Consider the following 18,686-nt stretch of genomic DNA (forward strand, 5'->3'; position numbering starts at 1 on the left):
CCACAGGGCATCTTGAGAGAGTCTGAATGAGCTGTGAGCTTTCAAAATATGCCATTTTAGCTTTTCAGATGTGTTTGCATATGAAGCTGCACAAGCTGGGTCCACAGGCACAAGGTTACACAACAGGGTAAGGACAAGGAAAGTGAAAATATAAACAATTTGACCCAAAGACACATTAGTATGCTTACAAAGTCCTTGTGATAAGCACACCTGTGTGTAGGTTATGTTCTTCATCATCATTTTTTCACAATTTCATTTTTTTAGCGCTTTGAATTCAAATTAAAGAACTGTAGGCTATACATCTTCACACCTAATGGCACTGACTAATCATTGTGTCATATCATTATGTCTGTACCTCTATACAAAACACATCCTACACACATACACACACAAACACGCAATGTTTGCTATAGTTTAAGTTGGAAAATGACCACATATTTCATTAGTCAGGTAACAGGTAAGACATGATATGATTGTTTACATTATTATTAGTAGTAGTATTGCATTGTCCCGTGTACACTTTTGCAAATTTAAGAATGAACTGTAAACAGAGAATACATGTGCACTGTTCTTTCATTAATTCAGTAATAATTATATACTGCAGTATCCCCACACTGAGGGAAACAAACACATGCATATTATGAATGACACTTACATACACACACACTCACACTCTCATTCATGGGAAGCAGCTGCACATAAGTACTGGATCTACAAGATAAATCTTGCATATTCATACATATGTCCATACATACATACATATATTAGTAGTCACGATTCAATATTAATGCATTATATACCTCTGAAGCCCAATTTGCAACTCATCTTCTATACTAATTAGGACTGACTACCAGGTATGCAGGAATGACTCCAATCTATTTTCAGACATGTATAATAACCTTTCAAATGGAATTAAATTCAGGAATGCTTCAAACCAAAGTGAAACATCAGGAGGTTTATCACCAATCCACATTTGAAGATTACATAGCCTTGCAGCATAACAACACATTTTCAAAATATATTTATACTTCGCAGCATTCTTTGCTGCTTCACCTAATCCTAATTTAAAGATAAATTACAATAAAAATACAACAAATTATATTGCAAAATTAGTTCACAAACAATTTAGTGTTTATTATTTATGACTCACTAATTGAAATTTGCCTTCTTACGCTTCTTGATGGCATCATTGTACAGTAAAAAGAAGAAAAACAATCAGCCAGAATGGGAGGTACTTACATTTCAATGCCCTCTGAATGAGTCAGACACCACTGAAAATAACAGATGGTGCAGGTCTGTACCATATAACTTGACCTGCACTCAAACAGCTACATCATAAGTCCACACCCGTTAAGAGTTTTATTGCTAATTGCAGTGAACTGGAATATGGACAGGCTGAGATCATTAAAAGGTTTAATGGCATGTTGGTTGTGCTTGACTTTGATTGCTTTTTCTTCAGTAAGCCCCACTCATCTTGATAACTGCATTCTTACAACACCAAAACTGTAACTAAATCAATTGGATGTTTAACACATTTTGGGCTTTTTAATAGCTGATATTTTTTGGGTCAAATGTGGTCACAGATTCGAAGGCATTTACTTATTAAAGATATACCTATAAATGCATAAACTCATCTTCACACACAAAGGAAATGTGTATAGACTCCACATTTCATTAAAATTCATTAACGCTGTATTAAAATGCACATGCATACATACAGTATATGCACATGTCTATATACTTTTAAGATCAAACTGTTATATAGAAGGAGAAGGCTAAACACCCCACTCAACAAACTAGAGTCACCCTCAAGTCTCTCATTCAAAGATCTGGCAGGTGCCTAGCAACCCTGAGGGGTGAGATGTCACACAGCCTTGCACCTGTCTAGCAAAGGGATGGAAATGTCAACCGGACATCATTGCACACACACTTGAACACAGACATTCATGAACCACCTTCCTCCTTCCACCACCGCTTTAGGCAGGACAATGCACTAACACACACTTTCACATGCACGCGCACACACATTTTATTTACATAAAATACGTAATAGGGATGTTCATTCCCATCAGCTATCACCCATGCAGTTGCTCTCTTTTTGTTACAGACACACACACGCACACACGCACACACACACGCAAAAACACACACACACACACACACACACACACACACACACACACACACACAAACACGCACGCACAAACACGCACGCACACACACACGCACGCACACACACACACACAAACAAACACACACGGGGGTTTGAGTCACTTCCAGAGAGACTGGTGAGGAGGCATCTACAGAGGCAGGCGACTAATTGAAAGTGAAGTGGGTCCAAGCTGTCGCAGAGTTGGCCTTATGCCTACATGGCTAAGAGATGACAAGCTATTCACCAGCGTTGGCACCAGAGGCCTCAGAGCTCACATTGTCACATACATCTACACAATCATATACACATGGATGGATGTACAAATTTATTCACTTGAATAAACCAAATTTCAAAGCAGTTCCAGAGATTTAATCACCAACATTTCCCACAATAAGCTTTTTCTTTTCTACATTTTTGTTTATTACCTAACAGTTATTATACACACGCAAAAAAATAATGCACTATGGTGCTTACATTAGAATATTATGCATTTTGCTACATATTGCAAAGACTCAACGAGTCATTCACTTGATGTGTCTCCAACTGTAAAACTGTAGGGAAAATATGTCAGTGGGCAAAATTGTGCTGAATTCATTAGACGGGCACACCGGAGTATTAAATACTATCTGCAAAACAAGTTTAGCCAGCATGAAAAGATAGAAGAACCATCTATTTCACTTCTGAAATTATAATCTTTTGTCAAACAGTGGCTATAATAATGTCTTCTAACAATGTATGTAATGGCAATGTGTAAGGTGAGAGACGTAAGTCACAGTTATGCACCTGCAGACAATTATCAATCGATTCTGCAGCTCCTCTCAGCTGTGCAAGGCTTTAATGTTTTGGTTCACTCTCTCACCACTTTCTTAGGAAGCAGGAAGGGTTTTTTTTTTCTTTAAAAACTCTAACACACTATACACTACCTGCTCAGCACCAAACGACAAACAGACACAGCTGGCAACCATGCTGAACTAGCTGAACTTAGTTGAGCATTTAAAGATCCAGATACTTTCCCCAAGAATTAATAGAGAGACCAAAAACAGCTACAAGAGAATGAACACTGGACTTACATTTACAACTGTTTTTATAGTAGTCAAACCTTAATTTAATTCTGTGGCATTCTCTTGGCTACATTCCTCACTTTCTCAAATTTCAGTTCAATTGCCTTTTTGAAAGAGTTCACTTTTACAGCCTCTAGGATACATAAAGACTGGCGTAGAGAGGCTTAACACATACACACTACTGACACAAACACACATACACATAAACACACACAAAGAGAGAAACAGATGTCTAGTTGCAAAGATGTGAGTATTGGTATATCTATGTCCTTGGGGAAATAAATATAAAATCACAGGGTACACCTGTTCTGTAATGAGTAGTGAGGGGAGCAAATATAGGGCAAAGTGTTGACACAAAGCAGTGGATAAAGACACATATATCTGTCACAGTGTGTTTGTGTGTGTGTGTGTGGTGTGTGTGTGTGTGTGTGTGTGTGTGTGTGTGTTTGAAAAATAATAAAGAAATGGTCAGAACATTTGCAGTTTGTCACTGATAGGTAGAGACAAGAAAAAGATAATTAATTGGTAAATAAAAAAAGACTGATAAGATACTTTGTTTGACATGCAGTGTCTGTATGGTTGGGTTTGTTTGTTTGTAAGTTTGAGGTAATCACAACACATCAGGTGTACATGCATCAAATCAAATTATGAAAATGCTCCCTTTGTTAACGTCTGTGTTTGCCAGGTTAGATACCTACAAGCCTTCATTTCCCTGTGTGTGTGTGTGTGTGTGTGTGTGTTTATGTCTGGCAGTCACTCATTAGTGTAGACCTGTCTCCCTCAGCTGCCAGTCTCATCTATTGTGAGGGCTGCCTGCAGTCATCCATTACCCCCAACCGCCCTACCTGACCACATCCATCTCTGCTCAGCCAGATGCTGTTAAAACTGTGTCACTGCCATATATATGTGCGAGTGTGTGTGTGTGTGTGTGTGTGTGTGTGTGTGTGTGTGTGTGTGAGATAGAGGCAAACGAAAAGATACGGAGAAACTGAGTCAATGTATTCTCTCGGTTTCTTGTTTGTGTGTGTATGTCTGACTGACAACACTGTCCTTTGCTGTGACTGCCTGCTGCTTTCAGGTTTGTGCTTTTGCATTCAGAGCACAATATGTCCATTGGCCCATGTGAATAATTTTTTCAATTTTTTAAAGCTTTTTCATGTTACAATCGACCAAACGAAAACGAAAAAAAAAACTACACAACTACTAGTTCAATTACTACAATGACAACACATCAATACATTCATTTTCCACCTTTATATACTGTAGCCCTGATGCCCCTCTTCCTAGCATTCCCCCCAGCTATTCCTGAGAAATTCCAACATATTCTCAGGCCAGATAGGATATATGATGCCTTCAACATTTTCTGCATCTGCCCTTTCAGTCTCCTCTCAGTTGGACACGACTGGAAAACCTCCACAGGGATCCTCACCTTGCAAATGAAACTCGTTTCCACCTCTGTTATCTTTCTGTTGGTCACCACCCAAAGCTCATGACCTTAACTGAGGGTTAGAAAGAAGAGTCACTTCAACTTCAGGCTAAGCTATCATTTCACCATGACAGTCCATACAGCGTCTACTGACACAGCACCAATCCGCTTTCAGTCCCACACTCCATTTTACCCTCAATTGTGAACAACACACTTGAATTCCTTTTCTTGGAGTACAGAGGTTTAGAGCCAACAATCTGCAGACTTTCATTACAACCGATCACCTGGGCAGGAGATTTTTCTGACACTGATGAAGAGCGGTACTCCAGACTTACAATTACCTGGATCTTTATGTCAAACCCTCATTTGAAAAAAGATCTTTGGATTTTAATCTTTGAGGCAGCAGGCATATTATGTGTGGGTATTACCACAGCCAACATAATGACTTTCTGCTGTTGGAAGCCCCTGTAAGTCTTTTCAGACAAAAATGGCAAAAATCAACTCTAATAAATTAAATGAAAATGGTCAAAAATATCAGAAACTAATGGAATGTTGGCTGTGCCTATAATAACAAACTGCACATTCATGGATTAAATGCACTGACAGCAACTGACATGTGCCAACTAGTTGGAGTTTTGCTCTTAATCAAGTGCATCATGTATGGCTAACCCCTAAATTCCACCGGATGCGACTGCGGTCCGTCTCTGCTCCGGCACAGCGGCGGATCCGATCTGTTTGCATTCTAGTCAATGTGTGTACTTCCACCGGCTGCGGAACGGCTCCGTCATGACTGTGGAACGGCTCTGACAGTCCGGAGGCCTCCGGAGGACATACGCAGAGCTTCTATTTTTGCCGGATGCCGGATCACAGTGCAGCAATTCAGCACAGAGCAGATCGTGCTGGACAGGAGGTCGAGCACAAATACAAAATAAAAATGTCCGGTTTTCAAAATAAAATACACTGTGTTCACGGCGGATCATATTTCCCAGCACTATACCTTGAAACTGACAAGGCAGATCAACAGGTCAGCACCCCTACTACTCCTCCGAATGGATGTGTTGGTTTTGTGGTTATCTATATAGAAAGTACTTCCCGCTATACTGCGTGATTATCCGTGAGATCTCGCAACACGGACGGAGGCGGTGGGTGTTGACGGACGGCGGAGGACGGAGCCGGAATGCAGCGCAGCCATTCCGGAGCGGATACGGATCCGGGGGAATTTAGCAGTATGTCAACCCTTTTATCTAAAGGATAATTTAAGATGGGCGATGTTTAACGTCACAAATCACTATTACTTTCAGAAGAGAATGAGATTGCATTTTCATTCAAGACTACATATCAAATATAATTTCATTTAATAATGGATTTCCCCACAACTTAAGGAAGACACTATAGATGATACATTACATTGCACAGGTGTGGATTTGTGTCACCTGACTTTGATGCAAATCCGACTTTGCTATTCATGTGATTGTCTAATCCTAATTTAAATCCTATCTGTGTTTATTTTTCAGTTTTTTCTTTGAGGCAGCAGTTATATTACTGCAGTCAAAAGAACAATTTCCTGCTGTTTAGAAATCCCCTTAATTCTTTTTACTCAAATAATTCAAATGAAAATGGTCAAAAAGATATTTAGGTTGTCAAGTAAGTAACAATTGCACATTCATGGATTGAGTGCAATTGAGCAATTGATGTGAAGTCTATATAAATTGATTTTCCTAAGAACTTTAGCAATATGAATGATGACTCTGACTTGGCAAATTCATACAGGACTCGACTTGGACTTTAACACCATTGACTCATGACTTGACTTGGACTTTGACCTTTTGTCTAGGAATGACTTGATATCCTCCCTATGCCCAAACATTCAATGTATGTAAAAAATAAATTAAAAAAAGAAGAAAAACAGCGTCCTGCAAAACCAACTCACAACTGATAACAAGTTAATCCATCCGACAGCAGCCAATCATGCTACCCAAGTGAGAAGAAAAGGTGAGTGCAGAATAACCTATTATAATATTCAGATTTTTTTTTATCTAAACATCTCCATATGGTATTTTACTATAGAAGTGAAATAGCAGCAGTAAGTTCCACCTCTGTTACGCTGTACTTCAACACCACTTACATAAAAAAAACAAACACCCATTAATTCTACCTAACCACTTCTTCACTTTGATGTGAATTGCATCTGATAAAAACGTGCATAAAGCTGCTGTCAAACTGTACAGAGCATTCAGGCTGATATTTAACCCAAGAGGAGGGAGGTATTCTGGCTGCTAACATTGAATCATATACTTATTTATGCAGTCATGAAAGACCACTACAAAAAAGCCTCAGAATTAATTAGATTGAAAATCAAAGAGAGGCAGACAGCAAGAGCGAGAGATAGAGCGGGGGGAAGGGAGATAGGCGGACACTTGTTGACATTTTTAAGGGTTGGTATGTATCAAAGGCTTGACGCCTGTGATCTGCTTCTAGCTCTGTAACATGCAGTCTTGGAGCAGGCATGCTATGTGGCAGTACTGGCTGGAACTGAACATCTGAATGCAACTTGAGTACTTTCCATAAGAGTGGGAGAAGAGAGTGGAAGAGGTGTTTGGTGAGTTCTTGTTGGTTGATAGTCACACAAACATGGGTGGTCCATATCAAATAAGAAGGAAGTGAGCAAGAGAACATGGGATGTAACTGGAGCAACAATGTTAAAGTTGCAATACATGTTGTTCAGCCACTAGATGTCACACTAGAGCGCCAACATTTCCGACCAAACAAAGTTGTTTACTCAATGGAATTGAAAAAAAATAAGTAATGGACCCTGAACCAATCACACACAGACGGAGTGTGATTTCATTCACTGCTCAGGTCTCTATTACTCCACTATATCTTTACCTAGCCAATAGTTGTTTCCTGACAACTTTCAAGGCTGAACGTCACTTATTGCACCCTTAACACATTACACTCAATTGTTTAAAGTCAAAATTGCTGCAGCACTCCTTACTCCTGTGTACAAAGTGATGATAAGGTAGTCATTACCAGGCAAGTCCACTGTATTACACCAGGAGAATCATATCAGAATCATAGTCATTCCTTCATTGAAATCATATAAAAAGTAATCGCTTTCATTCAAGGACAGACCTTAGTTGCCCTGAACTAGCTGGTGCCCTTAAAAAATGGTCCCAGAGGATATAGTACTCTAGGAATTTTTGCATGTTGAATATTTTACTTTTACTGTGATGAACAGATGTCCCATTCAAATGGCAAACATTCTGAATGTATTCTATGAATATATGTTCTTTATTTATATAAAGAATGAATTAATGGACAAAATATGCTTTTCATACTAGTGCACAATAAAAAAAAGCATTAAAAGGAAAGCATCATTAGAGGTTGCCTATAGAAGTGAGGGTTTAGAAAGTAGCAATACAGGGGAGACAGTTGGCTAGTGAGTGGCTTCATACAAGGGTACATTATTACTGACATGACAGCACTGATACAATATTTGTACCAACAAAAGATAGAGAACTAAAATGAGCATATATGGGGGCCTACTGTATATTCTTCTTGCACAAATGTTCAGAGAGAGACACACAGAGAAAAAAAAAAGAATAGGATAACACACTAAAATAAATACAAACAGAGAGAAATCAGAGGGAGAGTACTGTAGACAGAGTAGGATGGGACGTGAACTCAGTTTTCATTGGAACCCTGGGGGCGTATGTAATGAGTTGAAGGAAGGCATGTTTGCGCAGTCTGGTTTACCCAGAAATGACCCTGTGATACACACTGTGGGGCCTTCTTACTACACACACAGATATTCTCACAATACCTGAGTGAGACAAATCCAAAGCAGTAATGTAGGAAGGTTTTCCACTGTAACGCTTGCTTCGATGAAGAACTCCTATAGTAAAACTGAGATTGACAGCTGAAACTGAGGCCACAAGAGTCTGTTGTACTGATGCTGTTCTGACAAAACATATCACCTTACATCATCCTGATACAAGCCCCACAGATACTGGGACAACAAGTTCTGCTTCAAAGGCAGAGGTGTGCAGTTCACACGAAATATTAAACAGGAAAATTAATCATGATAGCAACTGTCAGTGTTATGTATACCCTGTGCAAATGTATGACATCATATCCCCTTTTTCTGTCTCTTCGTGTCTTTTCTACCAGTTCAAAAGCATTCATGCAGAAGCCTCCAAATTGTTCCCTTTCATACCAGGGAGCGTGTCACTACAGTGCCTTACAGAATCAGTGCAATTTTCACACTACAATGCAGCAAATAACTGGAATAATTGGATCATCACCAGTGTTTTCAAATGAAACTTAAACTTCAGATGCTTTCATATTGGATAACAGTGAGTTGGGCACAGTGTTAGAAAAAAAATCATCTCCTATTGATTTCTATTTCAGCTGTCCCACATCTATAGTGTACAGGTGTGACTTGTTTTTTAAATGCATTTAGAATGCTGGAGCAGTGAGTTTTAATAGCTGAAATATACACAGTCAAATGTGTGTACTAACTCTGACAGCACACCGAATTACATATAAACTCCAAAAAGTGGCACCTCAGGGTAAAACAGTTTCAGCAGCAATGGAGGAAATGTTAATGCACTGCATATGTAGGAGTTAAGTGCTTATCATTTTAAAAGACAATGCCAGCAACATACAATTTGTTTGGCTTATTGACAATTTATAGCAAGTAATAATGGTGGAATATTTCTTGCTATCTGTATGTTATCAGCTCCTATTATGACATCATCTCCCCTCTGTCTCTTTTGGTATAATGGAGTATTGGCAGACACAGTAAAAGTGTTGCATTAGTATTGGTATTGGAAATGCAAACGTGGTATCAAGCCATCTCTACAATTAAAAACCTTAAACAGATAACCATGTCTGAGAATGGATTTCACATTCTCTAATCTGCTTGACAAATTTGTGCAAAATACGGAAACATTTCATACAATAAAGACAAAGCAATATAATATCCATGTCCATATCAACTGAACAATGCATTGTTTGATGGTATCATGCTATTGATATATCATTTTTAGAATGGTAGGAACAGTTCCAAAGTCAAAACCTAGCAACACCACACTGTAAAAAGGGAAGCAATAAAGGTGTTAAACAAGAGGGAAACTAAAAAAGCAAGCAGACATAATGCTGAGAAAATGATATACTGTAATGGGTTGTAGTAAGGGGACATGGAGAGATGAAACAGGAGAGAGAAAAACATTTTGTGGCATCAGAGCCCTGCATGCTTCTTAGTTCTGATGAATTTGCTCATTAGTATGACTCTCATGGTGGATCACTCCATTATTAATCTATGGCTGTGATTGTGGCTATGACAGAGAGGGAGGACCACAGGGATTCTGCCTCAGAGAGTGAAGCTCTGTCACTTGCAAGAGTCCTGAGAGCCCCGTAAGACCCAGCAAGAGTGTATGTATACGTCTGTGATAAAGATAATAAAATCATTTGCAGAAAAGATGTTTTAAAGACTCGAGTGTCTAGAATAAATTATTATGAGTGCCACACTTGGAAACGTTGATGGTGTTTTGTCTTAAGTATCCCAAGTCACCTTGTTGGAGGCCTTCATTGTGGAGGTCACATGACTATGTCTATGTGATAATGTGTGCATGAACCCATGTGTGGGCATCTTATTAACTGCAACACCTGATGGCTATTTGTGTCCCTAGGAGGTGTAGCCAATTATTGAAATGAGTAAACAATACACGTGTGAGACACAGTATAATGGTGGTAAATAATACATCATCATCAACCCTTCATGAATTATACACATCTCCACAGCAGGCATATATTTTTGTCATGTGTACATAGCCGACCTCCCTCCTTTTTCCAATTTGGGTGATTAATTCCATACCATGAACATATTTGTGTTGCGCAGCATGGGAAGTATGTCAGTACGGCAAGACTTAATGCATATCCCTTTGGTATGAAAAAAAAGCACCTTATGTGGTATGATTGTAACTGTGACCCAAAGTTTAATTGATGGTTTAATATTTTCCTGCGGATGCTCAATGTTACTGCCTGCCTCTGATTTAGCCAAAAACGGCAACAGAAATATTTGTCTAAGATATTAAATCTGGGACTGCAGTGATTGCAAAGTCATTTTCATTCTGTTTCCCTGTCTTTTCAACCCATTACTTTTCTCTCTGTGCATAACACTTTCATCAGCCATCGACCTATTGCAGCATTTTGGAGAGATAATTATATGGTATGATATAAACAGAGGTATAATGCAATCTAATACAAAAGCAGTGCTATAAATACCTTTTTAGTAAATAATGTTAGATGAATAAAAAATTGTTTTTCAAGCTTATAATGCTCATATTTTACAAAGGTGGTTAGACTGTGCCAGAGAGGTTGACTCAACATTATGGTGATTTGTGACCCTGTAATTTCCCCCCCAAACCCTTAGAAACAAAGACAGATGGAGTAAGAGAGATGTAGCTGTCAACTATTAACATTGACAACTAAATTATAACTAATTATCATGCACACCGTCATCCATGATCCCATACCAGTGAGTTCCTTGCACTCCACACTTTCCCCTACAAAGTCAAGCAAGGCTTTGAATTATTTACTTCAGCTCTCCAGAGAGGCTGGCAAGGGGCGCCGCTGTCTGCTGTTGAATCCTCCCCATACACCAGCACACACTCACAGGCACTTTACCAAATCTCCAGTCCTTGTCTCAGGCTTGCAGCTATTTACTAAAGACCAACGCAGATAGATTTTTCACTCTGGACAGAATGTGGTAATTCACTTGGCCTCTCTTGGCTGAGACATGTTAGAAAAGGGTATGTGTGTGTCTGTGTAATCCAAATAAAACATCTATATAGTATTATTTCTGTGCAGGAAACGATGCTTGGCAGCCTGCGACAACACAACACAAATGTGGAGGAGAAGGAAAAATGTAAAACGATTGTAAAACTTGTAAAACAGCAAAAGCAGATGTAGTGAGACAGTGGCATTACTCACTCACTGCAAACCAAAGAAAAGGTAAAAAAAAGGCAGAAACTGAGAAACAATGAATTATTATAGGAACATAACAATCACAGTAGATGAACCTCTACAAAATATCATTAAAAAACACTCAAAAACAACTTAATGAACTATATATCTTGTACAGCTTTGCAAATATGATTGCAGTATTACAGTCTTATCCAGTGGATTAATAGTCTGCAGTAGAGGTCCACTTGCAGTTCAAGGGCTTTCCAACTCTCCAACCTATCACATATCATTGATCCAGATAATTGCTGCAACCGTCAAAGGTGCAGAAGTACAAATCACGATAATGATCCACGGATTAACAAATTGTTAATCCACAGATTAACAACTTTGAAGTATCAAAGTGAATCAATACTAAAAAACAACACCTATCTTATTTGTCAATCCACCAACCTGACAACTACCCATCCAAGCATTCAAAACATCCAACCAGTTAATTAACAAATAAATACACCAACCGCATCAACCAACCGTTGATACAGCCAGTCAAACAACTAATGAAGCAGCCTTTTCCATCCTTACCTTGGCAATCTGGACACACCAATTAAGCAACAGCTGGGATCCGATGTTGTCCTTGTGCTCGTGGACGTAGTCAAGCAGGCACCCATGAGGCATCAGTTGTGTGACCAGCTGGATGGTGGGGCTCAGGCAGACACCCAGCAGACGGACCAGGTGAGGGTGCTCCATGCTAGCCATGATCAGGGCCTCCTGAATGAGACAGATACACACTCAGGCATGTGGGGCAAAGGCTTAGGGGTGAAGTTTTGAACATTAGGTCAACTGATTCTACAATGTTATTTAGTTCAGGGAAAAACCAACCGTTAAAAATTGGTATGCTTAGATTTGAAAAGCAGTAGTAAAGAACAAACAAGCATTCAGTAGATAATTGAGTTTGACATTCTCCTCCAAATATGTACATTAGAAGGTCACTGTAATACAGGTAAAAAATGGCATCTATATAGTTATTGAATTGTAAGCTAATGTTAACTTGTTTGTAATGAGAATAGCATATTCGTCTTTTTATTCAAACTATAATATATTTGTCATATTAACTAAAACACATTTAAGCACTTGTAACTATGTGTGACATTTCCCTGATACTGAGCCTAAAGATGTTTGCCAGTTAGTACCAAAGGAGAAATGAGAGAGCAAAGGTTCAAAGACTCAGCACAACTCAAGAGCTGGCAGACAGACCATCCTGTGTACAAGTATAGACTGAACTATCAAAGATCATAAGACCCCTTATTCTGTTTTAGGCTAGAGTTTCTCTTGAAGCAAGCAGCAAGGTTCCACTAGGTCAAAAATAGTAGAATTTCATTTAAAACATATAGACATCAAAGTGACTCACTGCTTCATAAGACTGTCAGCAGTCTTTGTGTTAATTAAAAATGTAGTAAACACTTAGGTGTGAGTGTTATATTGCCAAACAGTACAAAGTTTATAACAGCAAATATGATAAACTGATCTTCAATATTGTATATACTGTAATTGAAGCATCGTAAACACCAACATAGGAAACTTATTATGCAAATGATACATATCTAGCAAATGTACCAAAGATAAGAATAGGCCTTCATCTATTCTGTGCAACTATGTAACTACTAACACACATGAATTCACACACACACACACACACACACACACAAGCACGCACGCACGCACGCACACACGCATGCACACACCCACGCACATACGCATGCACGCACACACACAAACACACACACACACACACACAGTGACTACAGGGGTTATGGGTTAATATGACAATTCATCATGAGATGGATAGCTGTGCGGCAAAAATATACAGCATACCGTAAGTGATAGTGTGTGTATGTGTGTGTGTGTGTGTGTGTGTGTGTGTGTGTGTGTGTGTGTGTGTGTGCGTGTGTGTGTGTGTGTGTGCGTAACGGAGAGACAGATATATACCGTGTGTAAAGCTCCACTGAACACTGACACTGTGAGATACAACCACACCACAGTCTAGGATTTATATGGCTCAAGTATCACAACGCTTGCATATTCAGATCCTGCTTGCTGGAGATGTTCTGAGATGGCAGTACATGAGGGTGATGGTAAATCAGACCCCATGTCTATGAAACACTGGGCCTTTCTGTCTGCCTGCTGTTTGACTGCCTTCAAAGTAAACATATGTTTAAAGGATGACTGTAGGGTTCAACTGTCACTGTGACATGATATCCTAAAATGTGTTCACTCCTGTATTATCTTGTATCCATGCTGCCTACATGAGTGAATATTCAAAATACAGGGAGAGATTATTTTTGTTGTTTGTAAAAGTATTTTTTTTTTACTTTTTGTTCCACTGTTGCACCACAATGGGAACATTGTTTTTTTGACTGAGATAGAAGAGAATCTACTTAATAACTCAAAAAGGCTATTTCACTGTGTTGCATAGTTTATTAAACTGATGTATTTTCTTTGAGCATGTTTAGGATTGAGAAATGCACTGCAGTGATGTTAAAAGGCTGAACATGGTGCTTTTAATCTCTCTCTTGGCATTTTTACCTCATGCTGCTACAGCCTGAATTTGACCTTGTTGAAATTGATACAGACATGTTAAGATTACCATTGTGACTTATGTAAAAATGTCTACCACTTATTGAGGCATGATAAATGTTAAATTGCTATCAGATGAACCTAAAATGGTTCATATCAAAAAGGGCCTTTAGGTTAACAACTAACAGAACTATTGACTACACAACACTCAGCTTTTTAGACATAGACTTAATCAAACTCTGTTCCAATTTAGCTGATTTGTCTGAATCCTTATCTTATAAAAACATGCTGTTTGGAATTATGCTGATAGAGTTTAAAGTCATCAAGTAGATAGTATGTGTTTTGTGTTTATGTGTACAGAAAGGTACAAAATTAAAGGAGACCCCAACCCCAAGTGTCTTAGTAAGGTGTTGGGCCACCAAGGGAAGGCAAGGCAGCTTTATTTATATAGTGCATTTCATACACAATGGCAACTCAATGTGCTTTACATAAAACAGATATTTAACAGTAAGAATTGGAAATAAAAAAACATAAAAATATGCAATTAGAGAAATAAAAATAAAACCCAATAATTGTGTAACACACAATTAGAAACATTAAAACATACAATTAACTCCCCTAACTCCTCTAAACCATTCAGTGATTTGTAGACCAGTAGCAGAACTTTAAAATCTATTCTATAGCTGACTGGGAGCCAGTGTAAAGACTTTAGAACTGGAGTAATGTGCTCTGATCTCTTTGTTCTGGTAAAAACTCGAGCTGCAGCGTTCTGAATGAGCTGCAAATGTTTAATGCTTTTTTGTGGGATTCCAGTCAGAAGACCGTTATAGCAGTCGAGTCTACTTGAGATGAAAGCATGAATCAACTTCTCCTGGTCTGTTTGAGACATAAAACCCTTTATGTTCTTAAGCCGATAGAAGGCTGTTTTTGGTGATTGATTTGATATGACTGCTGAAAGTCAGATCTGAGTCTATCAGCACGCCAAGGTTTTGCACTTGGTCCCTAGTTTTTAGAGAGAGTGACTCGAGACCAAAACAGCTTCAATGCCCTTTGACATTCATTCTAAAAGTCTCTGAACTCTACTGGAGTTCTACAGTACCATTCTCCCAGTAGATATTCCCTCATTTGGTGTTTTGATGATAGTGGTGTAGAGCATTGGTCCAAAATCTCCCACAGGTGTTTAATGATGTCTTTTCCTAGATGTAAATGCAGACAGCACTTCAGTCACTGTTCTTATTCAGCCAGCTCAGAAGTCTTTGTTGAATCTCTTGCCATCCGTTCCCCTAAGTGATTTAAAATCCTCTTTACAAATCACTTAGATCTTTTCCTCTTGCCATCTTCATACAAAATCAGGATCAACTGGGCCTTTCATACATGCCACAGAGCATGATTGGATGTTTATTGCTTAATTGTACCATGCAGTGCACCGGTGTTGAAGCAACTGCATTAATTATGTTTCTCCACTCATTTTTTCAGGTTTTTCCTTTAATTTGTCACCTGTCTGTATATGGCTGTATGTACTGTATATGTACTGTAAAAGAGAGAATACTGTGTGTGTGTGTGTGTGTGTGTGTGTGTGTGTGTGTATGTATAGTTATAATGTATCCAGATAGCCACAATGTAGACTATTGGCAAAAAAAATACACTGAGAAACAAAAGTACTGTAGATATTCAACATTGCTTTAGGCTCTGTAAACGTAACTTTTGAGTTGAGATAACCTACAGTATGGCACAAAATAACTTTTTTTAAATCCGTGCCTTCAGAAATCATGTCATTTGCCACTGATTAATTTCCGTGTGGCTTTAATACCTAAACCGGAAGGGAATTGTCTTGAGTAATCACATTAAATATTGAAACAATGAACACCCTTTAAGTGTAAGTATTGTTGTGATATATTAATATAATTTTATCTTTTTCTTTTTTTCTCAGTTTTTTCTCGCACTGTATAACTTTGTCAAAAAAAGTACTTCATAATATTTATTATAGTTTTAGAATTGTGTTGTATCTATACATGTTTAATACTAATCAAACCGACTAGAGCAACAAAAAAAAACAACTAAAATCTAAGCAAAACCTTACTGAAAAGTACAGATTATTATCATCTTCATGAACAAGGGAAAAAAGGTTAGTGAATACAGTTTCCAAGGACAAACCACAAGAGTGTATCCTGCTACAGTGAAAAACAAGCCTTGAGCGGTAGTTTGGCCTTCAGCAGGAATAACACAGCGCACCCTGTCTGCCTGTAGCCACTTCTACGTTTACACACAAGCACACACACTCTTACACACATGCATACATACATACGTGTGACAATCTTGAACTGTATTGACACCCTCAAGCAGGGAGGCAATTTTGTTGCTGGGGAAAACATGCCCATTTGACTCTATGTGATGCTGTGCTTTGATTGCAGTTTAAAAGGATGAGCGTGTCTCCTCAGAACCCTCTACAGGTACGGAAAACAGGTGAGTACCAGAGATAGGGACAGAATAAGAAAGACTGGAAAAACTCCAATCTACTGGCAAGCATACACACACACAAACATCCACACACAAAAACAATCAATCCTCAGTGACATTCTTCAAACAGTGGCAAGTGAGTGTGGCCTGCAGTGAGAAGGTCAGCAGTCACAATTCCCAGACGGGATGGGAAAATATGGATGGGTAAAGTAAATGAATTCCCTTCTCTTTTTGTAACTAACGCAGATGATCCCTTGAGCAAAAGCGGAGTTGCTCAGGAGTCAATAGAAGAAGAATGTTGAAATGGATGAATGTGAAGTGAGGTGCCATTGGTAAATGTGATGGAACCCAAATGATTTTACTGGGAGGCATACAAAATGAATAAAGCAAACATCAACAGAATTGGACTGTACTTCTCCACTGTTATTATTTTTAGGTATGTAAATGTATTTTCTTCCACTGTATGTAAATGTACCTTCTAGTTAATATCTTAAAACAGAATTGGATTATTCTCTTTCTTGCTGCTGCTGTTTCCTTACACACATTTTGTTTAAAAGTCAGTTATATTAAAAGTAATGTGATCTAATTTGTAAAAAGTGTTATTCTTTGATTAAAACACATTATTATGTATATAGGTACTCTACTTCTCCACTGCCTAGGTCACCTCTCAATGAAATATAGGTGAACTGTATCTTTTCCAGTTGTTATTGATTGGTTAGCTCACAACAGCCACAGTGTAAAGACTTTCAGCATGCCGTGTTAATGAATGCTCATTTGCAAGACATGCAGATTTTGTCACACAACCCATCTTGGTGAGTGTTGTTTGTGTCATGCTACAGTATGCATACATGGAGCTGTGCATTCATGTTTTTGTTTTTTCCTCCTAATACATGAATATGCATGGCCTATATGTTATTGTATCTGCCTCTCTATATACACTATGACCACGTAAAACCTTGTTTTTTCTCCCTTCTGATTGTCAGACAAGTGCTCAAAGCACACAGCGCATAAAATATACAGTAACACACGTAGGTTATTCATCAAAGACATCCTGATAAAAATAGAAATGCTAACACTCCAAAACTCTTCCTCTTAGACTGTCAAACTAAGTGCAAAACATGAGTGCAATTGGGTCGCTTTCGATGTGTGTGTGCCTGGGTTTGCATGTGTACGTGTGTTGATGGAAAGTTATTTCATCTGCATTGCATCATCATGGGGTAATAATTTAGATTTTTTTCACTTTTCCTTTTGAAATGAGCCGAGCTGTGAATGTTTTATAAATGGGGGCCATGTGCACTGTGCGTGGAGCCAGTGGCATGGTGTATGTGTGTGTATGTGTGTACGTATATGTAGGGGTCCTAGGAACCCCTCATAGTTTCTTTTCTGGTGTGTATGTGGTTGAAGTGTAGTACTTAATAACTTAATTTCATCAATGGAGTGGATGTGTAAGTTGTGAGAAGTGGTTCAATATTTTGGCAAAAGCTTATGAGATGGTCATATTCCAACAATTAAGTGTGTACCATGGACCCAGCAGCCTGGAAGGTTATATGATGTATGATCTTGAAATACTTCTATATAATAAAATATACTTTGAGAAACCAACTCATTTTTGTAAGACTCAAATTAAAACTGTAAAAATGACTGTCACGTTTAATCTGGCCTAAAATACAATGAACTGCAATGAATTCTCTTTTTGTTTTGGAGATACTCACGTCCATGAACTCCACATTAGCCTTGGGTCCTGTGGCTTCGTTCAGGATTTTAATGGCTACAGGAATCTTCACCGTTTCACCCTCTGGGACCCAAATACCCTTAAAAGGAAATAAACAGATCATGACTCATTATAGTGAAGTCACAGAACACCCACTCATTATTAAAAGAAAGTTATACATTTGAACAGGATGATGCCCAATTAGTAAATTGACGATTTCTCACTCTCCATTCTCCTTCTTTAAAATAACTTCCTTCCTTATTCTCACTGGCCAAGTATGAGGATGTAATGCCTGATTGTGTGAGTAAAGGTTATTTTGTCCTTCAAAAAAAGCTTGGG

General features: G+C 38.5%; 1 protein-coding gene across 1 annotated transcript in view; it reads right to left on the bottom strand.

Annotated features, from left to right (window-relative positions):
- LOC128367544 (receptor tyrosine-protein kinase erbB-4-like) overlaps window positions 1-18,686 on the bottom strand; it is a 319,149-nt gene that overhangs the window by 40,523 nt on the left and 259,940 nt on the right. Inside the window, exons 19-20 of the mRNA XM_053328130.1 lie at window positions 18,349-18,447; window positions 12,188-12,373 (exon numbers count right to left, since the gene is read on the bottom strand). Coding sequence (XP_053184105.1) covers window positions 12,188-12,373; window positions 18,349-18,447 — 285 coding nt within the window. The remainder of the gene's footprint in view (window positions 1-12,187; window positions 12,374-18,348; window positions 18,448-18,686) is intronic.

This window comes from Scomber japonicus, chromosome 11 (genome assembly GCF_027409825.1).
Source record: "Scomber japonicus isolate fScoJap1 chromosome 11, fScoJap1.pri, whole genome shotgun sequence".
Taxonomy (NCBI): domain Eukaryota; kingdom Metazoa; phylum Chordata; class Actinopteri; order Scombriformes; family Scombridae; genus Scomber; species Scomber japonicus.